Source organism: Hevea brasiliensis, chromosome 13 (genome assembly GCF_030052815.1).
Source record: "Hevea brasiliensis isolate MT/VB/25A 57/8 chromosome 13, ASM3005281v1, whole genome shotgun sequence".
NCBI lineage: Eukaryota > Viridiplantae > Streptophyta > Magnoliopsida > Malpighiales > Euphorbiaceae > Hevea > Hevea brasiliensis.
The window spans coordinates 16,441,370-16,454,434 of NC_079505.1; the positions used below are offsets into that span (position 1 = coordinate 16,441,370).

General features: G+C 34.7%; 1 protein-coding gene across 9 annotated transcripts in view; it reads right to left on the reverse strand.

Moving 5' to 3' along the window:
* Positions 1-2,682: 2,682 nt before the first annotated feature.
* LOC110656183 (copper-transporting ATPase PAA1, chloroplastic) overlaps positions 2,683-13,065 on the reverse strand; it is a 44,982-nt gene continuing 34,599 nt past the window's right edge. For 2 of the 9 annotated variants that reach the window (XM_021812817.2, XM_058131886.1), the window contains exons 14-17: positions 11,668-11,908; positions 10,041-10,244; positions 4,961-5,041; positions 2,683-3,350 (exon numbers count right to left, since the gene is read on the reverse strand). In XM_021812817.2, coding sequence (XP_021668509.2) covers positions 3,084-3,350; positions 4,961-5,041; positions 10,041-10,244; positions 11,668-11,908 — 793 coding nt within the window. In that variant the 3' untranslated portion in view covers positions 2,683-3,083. Of the gene's footprint in view, positions 3,351-3,467; positions 3,634-3,716; positions 3,892-4,960; positions 5,042-10,040; positions 10,245-11,667; positions 11,909-13,065 lie in introns of those variants that run through there. The other 7 variants (XM_058131887.1, XR_009142487.1, XM_058131891.1 and 4 more) reach the window with 7 other exon arrangements.

Below are 13,065 nucleotides of genomic sequence, written 5' to 3' on the forward strand. Positions count from 1 at the left end.
AAGTAAATGAATCTTGATGGATGGTTTGGTAACCAAGAAACAAAGAGAACATAAAACTTTAAGAACAAACAAGAGGGAAGAACCCCATGTTCAAGAATGGAAGAGGAAGAACCAGGGAAAAAATCAATAGAATGATGAGTTACTGTCTCAAAAAAGAAGGAATTAAGGAGAAAGGAAAGTTTCAAGATATTATTCCACTGTTTGCCATGGCCAAGGATCAAAGCTCTGATACCAATTAATATGAAATGCTGAGCACCATAAGTCATTAAGGTTGAACCATGTGAGGAATAAGCCACCTAATAATGTGGCATTGTAGCAAAATTACGGTTTAGTTGTTGTTATACAAAGTGATTATTAATTTTAATGATAATAAAAGTGAATATTACTAAATATCACTACTTTCTAAAAGCTTTTATAGTTTTTCTTTTTTTATCATTACATCAAGTTTGTATTCTTGTGTTAGAGGTTAGTAATTTATAAATATTTATTCTCAATGCATTAATGAATTATCATAAAGCTTTAGAATGGTTTCATAATTAAACTCAGATAAGATGATTTTAATAGCACTCCTACTAAAGACATCTCTCTTTTTGTTCTAGTTGTTCTGAAGAGAAATTTTTCTCGTTTTTCTTGCTTGCTCTTTGGTTACAGCCAAAACTCCTTGCAGGTGTTTTCTTACTCCTTTTGTGCAGGAGAAACCCCATTCCCGACCTAAATTAGGGGGTTCACCCTTCTCATGATTAAATTGGTGTAAATAAGTTTTTGTTGATGGTTTTTTCAGTAGATCTGCATAATAGTGAGGATATTCTTTGATTTGCTGTTGTAGGTGTTATGTCCTCAACTTTCAGTGGTCATGCATGCTTATGCCATTAGAGGCAGTTGTTTGCTTTATAGTTTTCATTTTCTTGGGTTAGGTATCTCTAGGGACATATCAATGCCTCTGTGTAGCGTCCAAACTTTAGTCTTCCATGACCAAAGACTGTCAATGAGCTTTGCCTGCCCCTGTATAGCTTCTGAGTTTGTTGCTTTTCTCTTGTTACTTCGGTTGAGTGGAGATGTTGAACAACAATGGTTACAGAAGCTATTTTTGGCCACCATTCTAGTATGTTGTGTGTTTGGTGGGTAGCCTCCTCTATCTGGGCTTCCATGGTTCAGTGATATGATCCCAAGCTTCCAAAAACTTAGTGTGGCATTAGAGCAAAATGGCATTCAGGTTGCTTTACTTCTTTATGGGTTGGATCCCGTGGCTCTAGGATTTAATTTCCTTTTGGACTTAAACCTACTTTTTCAGAGCCTAAATTTAATGGGTAGGAAGATCTTTATGATAAGCCTTAAGCCTACTTATACTCACCTCCTTTTTCAATGAAATATTATCTATATCTTTCTTTGGGTGCTTTTTTATTTATTTACTTAGAAAAGATAGAACATAAAGAAAAAATATTATTCATTAGTTTTACACTTTGTTTAGGAGGAGTGTAAGGAGGTAAGGTAAGTTTTTTTTTTTTTTTAAAAGTAAAGTAATGGAAGATAAGGTAAAGGTTTTTAATATTATTTTGTTTGGGAGAAAGGTACACATGGTAAGTTATGTTGTTTGGACAAAAAGATAAGAGAAGATAAAAGCAAGAATTAAAATTACAAAAATAACCTTATTATATAATGAGATGTTTTTTCAACAATTATATATATATATTTGGTAATTTTCATGTCTAATTAAAATTCAATTCTTAATTGTTATAGAAAATGCAGATTTATCACTTGTAATTCGTAAGTTGTTTTTTTTTTTTTAAAACCATAAATGTCTTTATGTGTTTATTGATATAAAGGTATAATTTCTCATTTTCTGTTTTGTTTTTGCTTGACATGGACATGAATTGATTATACAAAAGTTTGTGAGTATTCCTAGAGTGTACAAAAATTACTGCAAAATCGTAAAGTGTAGTTTTATATATATATATATAAACCTAATGTAACTAAATGGATTGAGAAATAGATTAACCTAAATCGGTGGATGAATAGGTTACTGATAATTTTTAATAAGGGTATTAGTGAAAATAAATAATATATAATTTGTAAAAACCTTTAACATCCCAAATTTAGTGAATTGAGAAGCTGATATTTTTTAGAGTTTTAAAAACCTCAAAAAAAACCTTCAAAACTTTACCTTTCCCCTAAAACCTTAGGTTATGTACCTAAACTTTACTTTACCTTAAAAAACCTACTACCAAACATAGCGTTAAGCGAACTAGTATTTAATTTAATTTGTAAATTCAAAAAACTACAAATAAGTTAAAAGTCGTAAATAAAATACTCCTTATGATTTATTTATTTATTTTAAAAATATCTTTAATTAAATAAGAATTATATTATCCCAATAATTTTTTAAAATATCAAAACTACTCTATTTTAACAATCATAATACTTAATTACATATATTTTTTTATCATTTTAACAAATTAAATTATTGTTAAACACATTTTAACTAAATATTTAAATTATTTAAAAAATTAATTTTGAATAATTTTACTTAATCAATTAACTATTTATTTTTTATATTAACTTATAAATTAAAAATAAATAACCAAACAATTAACTATTTAACGCTTTGCTTGTCAACCGTATGTAGTGAGCATATCAGCTTTGTTTACCGTGCAACACGCCTTACAGAACATTCTATTCATCATGGAAAGAAAAGCAATGCATTTTACTATAGTATAAACCATTGGTTCTCTGCACAAGACTGAACCCCGCATGTAAAACGTTAAGACGGACTTCTCCATACAGACAATGTAGAATAAATCTCTGAATGCTATTTGTGAGCTTAGGTGGAAATTGGAAAAATAATTGTATGATGAAATGAATTTCCTGGGAGATAAGAGTTGCAACAAAATCAATCCTAAGAAATTCAAACTCCAAAATATGTTTGAAGCCGAGTACTTAAAATCCAGCTCTATTTTCAGAGAAGCAACGTGACAATCTTATACCTTATAATCTTCACAAAGTCTGCAAGTAGAGTTCAGTTATATTGTAACTTCTCCATCTTATGAGGCATGCAGAAAAAGGATGTATGTTTTGTGAGCTTACTTTTATCGCGCTTCTCTCCATTTGGGGTCAGAATATGATTGATTCATTTTCTCTCTCTGGTCCATGAGAATATCAGACCCTAAAATAATCTTGGTGCTTGGAGATGTTCCATAAGCCTGTTTCTGCTTTGAGGAGAATTTCAATCTCAGAAGCAATGAATTTGTCATCACGCCAATAGAGCTTAAACCCATGAGAGCTCCAGCGATTGATGGGGTCAGCATGGTCCCAGTTACAGGAAGCAACACGCCAGCTGCTATTGGAATTCCAATCTGCAAAGATATACAAGCAGCATAAAGACAATATTAGTTGAAGTAAAAAAATGTTTCAAGTTATACATTAATTTCCTACAAAATGAAAAAGAAGTGAAGAAAAGATTAGGGGATTGCCTTTGGCAGAGCTCTTTATGAGACAACAACAGCAAATTAAATTGGTATCTTTACAGGACATGAATGGGTCAGAGGATGGTGTCGAAAGCAAGGCTATAACAGAGTATAGTTGGGATGGGCAGTACGTTGTTTTGGAATAATTGTTCAACTTTGGCATGAACCGAGTCTGGGTTAGCAAACAAACAGCTTATGAATATAGTTAATCTTGATCATGTCTCCATGAATATGTTCACAAAGGTTTTCCGTTACCTGCAGAGTGCAGAGTTGGGGCAATGGCATCCAATGTTTAATGCTGGGCCACCAATGGATGTGGATGTTGGTTAGCAAAACTCAAACAGATGTCTTTAGTAAGCAAGGCGGCACTTCCACTGATGCACCAGTTTGCAGGCAACAATTGATTGCAGCCATTGAGAGATAACAGGTACTTATTTGAAGGTAAAATGGAAGCCAAAAACATTTTTTTTCAATTGGCAATCCACTGTAATTCTTTGCTTTTGAAAAAACTATGCTAAGCATGTTCGGAAAGGTTGCAAGCTGACTCAAAATGAATCCATAAGGTAATTGAATTGTTTGGGATAGCAATCTAACAGGTACAACTACACTTTCCTGGGTCAAATCCACACCAAATAATGAAGACTTCATAATTACAAGAATTGTTCTGTGAATTGTAGACATGGTTAAAATTTTGAAATTAACAAGGCAGACTATTGCAAGAACATTCATAGCATGAGGCAGAAGACAGAGAGATGAATCATAAATCAGACAAACAGAGCAAGCAGAGCCATTTAAAATGATAACAGTATGCTGCGGCTGTCAGGTATATAAAGGCATGATGTGAAAGGTGCAGGCCTGGGGTCTAGATATAATTCACAAGGATGTAATAATGTGGTATTTACCTCCACCAGATACGTATTTGAGTCAGAATGTAAAATTGATTGAAAAACGGCAGTACAATATTTTTTCCTATAATAAAGTTGCAGGGAGTCTGGACTCTGGAGGGTGGAGGAGGAAAGTAAAGGAAATAAATAGCAAAACGACAAAAAAGATGGGGGTAAAAAGGTTTAACAAGTATAATGAAATACCACATTCACAGCAAAAAGCTACTTGGCAACATATCACGGACACTAGGTGGACAGTGACTATCAAGAATTAGAAACTTCAAACTTGTACAAGTTATGCTCCGTTTTTTCAGTAACATAAAATGCAATGGTTTTCGGAATTTAATCCATTCAGCTTGTACTAATAAATAAGGCAGCCTTGGGTAACAAATGGACAATGTATTAATAACAGAATCCTACTCTTTTGTGATTGGTGATATCAGCTTGCAAAATTCAAAATTTTCCCCCTTTTTCTTTCCTGAACATCCGATTAAACTTACAAATAAACATAACCTGGGAAATGCCAGGTTGGATTTCTTTTCAACTTAATGCTCATTTAAGGGGCTTTTGGTACTGAAATATATGAGCTATAATTGTATAATGTACAAAACTTACAATGTTGTACGCAAAAGCCCACCAGAGATTTTGCTTCACAGTCTTCATGGTTAGCCTGCTTAGTTCCAATGCATCAAGCAACTGCATGGAAGGAATCTAAGTCAATCACACTGTTCACGACGCCAACAACACAATAATGCTGAAAGGCAGTATATACCCCAAGTCCTAAGCCACATCAAAATCTTTCATACCATTCATGTCAAACAACAATGTAACAATCATTTAGTTAAAACACTGAAAATGAGAACATGGTGAAAAAAAAAATTTACATGGCACACAAGTCAACAGCTTAAATCCAAAGCAATATCAAAGAAATTGTAAAACTAATGTATGGTTTTCTCTCAGTTCTACAGGGCTGCCCAGTAATTTTTTTAACAGGCTGACAAAAGATGATCTAATGCATGAAAAAAATATAGTCAAAGTACAAAGTCCAAGATTACATTTCTTGGATGACGTTAACATTGGATACAAACTCAGCAGGACAAGGACAACCAACAATAACAAAATCTGGCAAGATTCTAGCCACTGGAATAGTTGATGTATTTAACAAGATTTGACTAAATCTACCTTGTTATGTGCCATATATACCAAGAAACTAGCCACTTAAGGGCATGATTTTCGTAAGACTACAACTCAACTCAACTAAGCTTTTATCCCAAAAATTTGAGGTCGGCTATATGGATTCGCTTTTTCCACTCTAAACGATTTTGGGTTAAATCCTCAAAAATGTGTAATGCTTCTAGGTCATGTTGTAATACTTTCCTCCAAGTCAATTTAGGTCTACCCTTTTTTTTTTCTTTCTATCCTTTAACCTAATGTGCTCTACTTGTCTAACTGGAGCCTCCGTATGTCTACGCTTCACATGACCAAATCACTTCAATCTCCCTTCTCTCAACTTATCTTCAATTGGCATCACTCCTACTTTTTTCTAATACTCTCATTACGAACTTTATCTAATCTAGTATGGCCACTCATCCATCTTAACATTCTCATCGCTGCAACTCTTATCTTAGACGCATACGACTCTTTCAGTGCCCAACACTCACTATCATATAACATAGCCGGTCGTATGGCTGTACGGTAAAATTTTACTTTCAACTTATTGGGAATCTTACGATCACATAACACTCCCGTAGCACGTCTCCACTTCAACCATCCGACTTTAATCCTATGACTAACATCCTCCTCACATCCCCCATCTATTTAAAGGATTGAGCCTAGATATTTAAAGTGATTACTTTGGGACAATACCACTCTATTAAAACTAACTCCTTCCCTATCACCAGTTTGGCCTTCACTGAACTTGCAATGCATGTATTTTGTCTTCGTTCTACTTAACTTAAAACCCTTTGACTCTAGAGTACTTCTCCAAAACTCTAGTTTTCTATTGACTCCTTTTCGTGTCTCATCTATCAGAACAATATCATCCGCAAACATCATGCACCAAGGAATACTCTCTTGTATATATTTCATCAATTCATCGAAAACTAATGTAAAAAGGTAAAGGCTTATGGCTGATCCTTGGTGTAATCTAATTGAGATCAAAAAATCTCGTGTCCCCTCCTACTGTGCACACAATAGTAGTTGCTCCTTCATACATATCTTTCAACCCTTGTATGTTCCTAATAGATACCCTCTTTTGTTCTAACACATTCCATAAGACATCTCTTAGAACACTATCATAAGCCTTCTCCAAATCAATAAAAACCATGTGTAGATCTTTCTTCACATCTCTATATTTCTCCATCAAGCTTCTAATGAGAAAGATCGCTTCTATAATTGAACGACCGGGCATGAAACTAAATTGATTAAGAGAGATAGAAGTATCATGACGTAGTCGATGCTCCACAACTCTCTCCTACAACTTCATAGTATGGCTCATGAGTTTAATTCCCTTATAGTTTGAGCAACTTTGTATGTCTCCCTTATTTTTAAAAATAGGTACTAAAATACTCCTCCATTCATCAGGCATTTTCTTTGAGCTTAGAATCTTATTAAATAATTTAGTTAACCATGCCACTCCCATATCTCCCAAACACTTCCACACTTCAATTGCTATTTCATCAGGTCCACAGGCTTTACCCACTTTCATTCTCTTAAGTGCTTCCTTTACTTTTAAAAATTTAATCCTTCTAGTATAATTCACATTCTTTTCTATTGTTCTATAGTCAATATTCACGCTATTACCATTTTGACTATTATTAAAAAGATCATTAAAATAATTTCTCCATCTTTCTTTAATGTTCTCATCTTTCACCAACACTTTTCCTTCTTTATCCTTAATGCACCTAACTTGATTGAGATCTTAACATTTTCTCTCTCCTCCTTCCTAATCTATAAATATCTTTCTCCCCTTCTTTAGTTCCAAGTTTCTCATATAACTTTTCAAAGGCATGTACTCTTGCTTGACTAACTGTCTTTTTTGCCTCTTTCTTTGCTATCTTGCACTGTTCACATGTCTCATTATTATCACATTTAGGTAATTTCTTATACCATTCCCTTTTTCTCTTCACTGCCTTTTGTAGTTCCTCATTCCACCACCATCTCTCTTTTGAGGGTGGTCCATGTCCTTTAGACTCTCCGAGTACTTTTCTAGCTACTTCTCTAATCTTTGATGCCATCTGTATCCATATATCATTGGCCTTCATATCCAGCTTCCATACTTCGGACTCAAGAAGCTCATTTTTGAACTTCACTTGCTTTACTCCTTTGAACTCCCACCACTTTGTTCGAGCTACACTATTTCTTCTGACCTTACTTGAATTGTTCCTAAACTTGACATCCAAGACCACCAACTGATGTTGACTTGCTAAAGCCTCTCCTGGAATGACCTTGCAATCCTTGCATGGAGCTCTATTTGTCTTCCTGATCAAGAGGAAATCGATTTGGCTTCTATGTTGCCTACTTTTGAAAGTCACTAAATATGACTCTCATTTTATAAAGTAGGTATTTGCTAGTATTAGGTCGTATGCCATAGCAAAATCCAGGATGCTTTTTCCCTCCTAATTTCGACTGCCAAAACCAAAACCTCCATGAACATTCTCATAACCTTGTCTATCATTTCCTACATATCCATTCAAATCTCCACCAATGAAAACATTCTCTTCATTTAGTATGTTTTGCATTAAATCATCCATATCTTCTTAAAACTTTTGTTTACTCTCACTATCTGGTCCTATTTGTGGGGCATAAGCACTAACTATATTTATTGTTTCTCCTTCTAGTACTAGCTTTACTAGTATAATTCTATCTCCTACTCTTTTCACAGCTATTACTGCGTCTTTCAATGTCCAATCTATGATTATGCCCACTCCGTTCTTATTTCTCTCCTTTCCGGTAAACCACAGTTTGTGCCCTGAATTACCCACTTCCTTACTTTTCTCTCCTACCCGTTTAGCCTCCTGAATGCAAGCAATATTCACCCTTCTCCTTTCCAAGGTATCCACAAGCTCCATTAATTTTCCTGTAAGTGATCCAACATTCCAAGTACCAATCATGATCCTCCTTCTATCCTGCTTCTTCCTAATTGGTCTCCCTTTATGATATCTTCTATTATTTTCTATGTCTATCTTGTGTTCTGTTCCACTATCTGTTCCACTATCTGTCCTATGGACTAACTTCTTTACCCACACCCGTCCATGATATGGGAACCCTTGCTCACTTAACACCACACCCGAGCGCCAGCATGGCGCGTCACTTTCGGTGAACGCCCTACACCCTTGCATATTTCTCACTACACCCGGGCTCCGATGTAGCGCGTCGTAAGTAGAAGACGCCCCAACGTTTATATCATTTGAATCCATATCATAAGGTGTGACGAAATTTTTACGCTGGTTGTCACCTACCGCAACCCTCTTCCTTTATCCGAGCTTTGGACTACCCACAAAAAAAAAAAAAATCTTATTAAAAATGAGGATTTTGAGTACAATAGGAAATACAAAATAAACAAACAGAAGGAGAATTATCAAATGGACAAAAGGGTGCTCCCATCCTCGTGAACATTAGATAAAGAAATAAATCCCTATAAAATCACAACCAGCAGAACATTCCAAAGAGGCCAAATAATAAATTCGATGAGATAGAGACAATATGGGCATATTTATCCTTAAATTTCTTGTGTTTCATTCCATACAGTTACACCATACCAGAACAAACTACAACTAACGCTTGCCTAACACTTGCTCTTTCTCTCTATCCAGATTTACTGCATCAATCATACCTACAATTTAATTTTGTGGTTTCAGTTAATTTTATGGTTTCAATTGAAACTTATGTCACAGAGAGAGAGAGAGAGAGAGAAACTTAGAGAGAACTAGAAACCATGTTCTTTAGAGTTTATAATATGGCTTGGAACTTTTGATAACAACCAGCAATATTGGTTGGATGTTAAGGACCGAATAGTTCTTCAATTTCTCAATCTGTTGAGAATATTGGAACTATATTCACTTGCAGAAATATTACATATATATGAACAATAATGTACAAAAGCTATTTCCATAAAATCTTGAGGTAGCCAAGAGGTGCTAAGTTTTCGTAGAAAGAAGGCATGATCTTCAGGCCCTTGAAGAACTATGCAATAGACCAAAAAATGTGTTTGCTCACGAGCACACAAATTTAATACTCAAAGACTTTCCCTTGAGAAATATTAGGAATGAAGAATTCACATTAAAGGGCTAGCAACAAGAATAGTGCTTAATGGTGACAATAGAACTAAGAAAGCAAAGTGCACTGCATTTATGTTGCAAATAATAAAAGAGGCAGGTCCTATCTGGCATGGGGAAAAAGGCATTCTTGGTCTTAGGATTGCCTGATTATTACTTATTATTTTAATTACTGGATTGAACTTACGGTGTTCCCTAAACCATTTTTGTTTAGGTGCCATTCTTTAACACTTATCGTGAGAGTAGAGTTTGGAAATTGATGTTACATTTGAGAATCATAATCATGTAGCAGGATTGCACAACTTTCAAAGACAAGGCGGAGATATACAATTTGGGCAGCAAAAAGCAAATCATATTAGTGTTGTTTACATCATATAACATACAAGCAAGGCTCGAAATTATGCATGTTTTCCAAATACCTGTGACAACCTATTGCCAGTCAGTACAATGGAAGACACCTCACCAGCAGCTCCAACACCTCCACCCATAGCAACTCCAATGTGTGATGATGCCAAGGCAGCAGCATCATTGATTCCATCACCAACCATGGCTACTATGTTCTGATCCTTCTGAAGTTCAGTAATAAACTTCTTCTTTTCATCGGGTTTAACTCTAGCTGTCACCTTACATCCATAGCACATATTATGAAATCAAAAGTAAGCATTGATGTATGATATATCATGCACACAAATTTTGAATATGTTATATATCTAAACACAGACCATGATCAACTGCCATAAGAGGTGGTTAAAAGAAATAACGTTTATAATTCGAATCAGTAATACCAAACCAAACAGTTCCTAAGGTTGCCTGTAAATTTCACACTTTGAGTCCATGTAATGCTTGTGTCCATGCCCAAGCATGGAACCAACTTTCAAGGATATGAAATTTTCAGTACTATAGATGAAGCTGCTCATAAAACTAACAGAAACTACCACTAAAGTGGTTCACATTTCCCATATTCCAATAATTTTATTAAGCAATTCTCTAATCAATAACTTAAATTCTTTCATAAGCCGACTATCACCATACCAAAGAACAGCATGACTTCTATGTGCATTATACTGTTTAACACTTCTCCACCAATCTTTTTTAGGCACCTCATACATTACCCATACCATGGTGCTGCAAGGAAGACTAAAAACTATACTAATAGACGTGTGATCAGTTGAACATTTAATGTTGACTGGAAATTTTATGGAATAAAGACTAAATTAATCTGAGTTATTTTTTAATGTCTAGATAGACCCTAAAATTTTTACTTGGCCCGATTAGCACAAAGCGTCTATTTTACGGTCATTTTGACCCGATTAATGACAAGGTCGAGTGTCAAATACAAGCACAAGTGAATTAATTAGAACGAATCATTAATATTAACAGCTGGATTTTAAGGAAAAATGCTATTCTTAAATGACTGCGTGTCCACAAACAAACTTTTACTAAATCAATTTTCAAATTGTCCAAACCATCACTATTCATCTCTCTTCACTAGATTCTACAATTTTGTTGCAGAAAAATTCCACAAGATACAAGCTAGGGTTCAACAATGTTGAATTAGAAAGGGGAGAAAATAATAACCCATACACAGAAATTTGAGTGGTCCTACATTCACAAGGAAAGACAATATGTTCAATGTCATTGCCCAGTTGAACAAATGAATTCAACCCCAAATTTTGCAAAGAAGGGCATAAAGCATGATGGAATTCTAAATACCACGAAAAGCATAATTCAACATTAGCAATGCTGCTTCTAGTGTTAGAAGCTTAAGGTTTCTTGGACCTCATACCTTATCTGTCAAATAATAAGGATGTTACTCTTCTTATAATTTTATTTATTTATTTATTCACAGAGGATGTAAGTGTGGTTACTGATTTACTGGCTAAAAGTCCAATTCATTTTGGACTTTCATGTTGAACTATTACTGGTTTTTCCAAACTTATCCAACTGCAAGACTAGTTTCTTTTCAAATCTATTTACCATGAAAAGCCTTCATACACATGGCACTTATAATCTGTCACTTTCTAATGCAAGGATATTTTTTCTTACCTTCTCCTTTGGAATACCAACAATGGATGCAACATATTCAGCAGTATTCTTTTTGTCACCAGACAGCATGTAGACATTAATTCCTTGCCTGGACAAAGATTCAACAACATTTCTAGCATCTTCTCTAATCTGATCCTCCAAGTATATAAGACCAGCAATGGTGTTATCGACTCCAACATAGACAACTGATTGATTCTTAAGATCCTCCACTTCTTGAAAAGGATTCTTATAAGCTCCATTCCTATAGAAAACAAACAATTAATTGAAAATATGTCACATACAAGGAACAATTAAACCCTTAAAGAGAAAGCAGAAGACCTTCTGTTCTAAGTATGTCAGTTTGAATGGTAAAATCTGTACTTTTTACGATATATACTACAATTATTTAGTCTAATTAGGAATCTAATTCCTATAATTATGCTCTCCAATTTATTCAAAAAAGTAAATATTTTTTTAAAAAAATTCAATGATTTTTAACTATTTCTTTCACCTAAACATTAGCATGCATAAGTTATAGGAACAAGCTACAAATAATATGACACTAAAAGTACACATGGAAGGCACATATTCCTTCTATGGTTAAGGCATTTATCAGATTAATGCTTAACGGTTGATGAAATCGAGGCCAAGGAGTGTGGATTAATATGTAGGTTGGTGTCCATAATGAACTTGTCTTAAAACTGCTTTCCATCACCAAAATGTTGGCTTAAAATTGGGCTTTCCATCACCAAAATGGCCTAAGTCATTTTGATTTAATTTGCCAATACTTATATTTCGTTTAATTTTTCTTGTACACTGCCAATGTGAAACTTATTACCATAAGTCATATTCCAACACCTCCCTCAAGTGCAATTGGGTTTAGCTCAGACTTCACAAGCCTCATCGTCACTTGGCAATTGGCATTGCATGGGGTGGTCCATCTAACTTGGGTCTAATTTCTCTTGGCTCTAACCTCAAGGTTTAACTCACTAAGCTAACCCATGGATCCACCTAAGGCAAGCTCAATTAGCTTAACTCACGAATCTAGCTTGTTGCAAATCAGCTCATCATGCTTTTGTGATATGCCATAAATGGGGGCAAAAATTTTCATTAAGTTAAAATCTTGAAACATGTTCATCAAAAGCAAGAATGGTGGAAAAAACATGGGAAACTCTAGAACTGTGGTTGCATGGGCTTAGTTAGAGCAAAAGAAATAAGTCTATTTGAGGTTAACAAGACTATGCCTAAATGGGGTCAACATATGAGGCATGGATGTATGGGCTTGATTAAAGTGGTGAAATTGGGACCAACTGTAGTGAAAAACGCGAAACCTAAGTGGGGGATCCATATGGGGCATGTGAGTAATGCATTTGGGGCTATTAGAGCTTGTAAAGAGTTGAAAAGTCAACTCAAATTGGC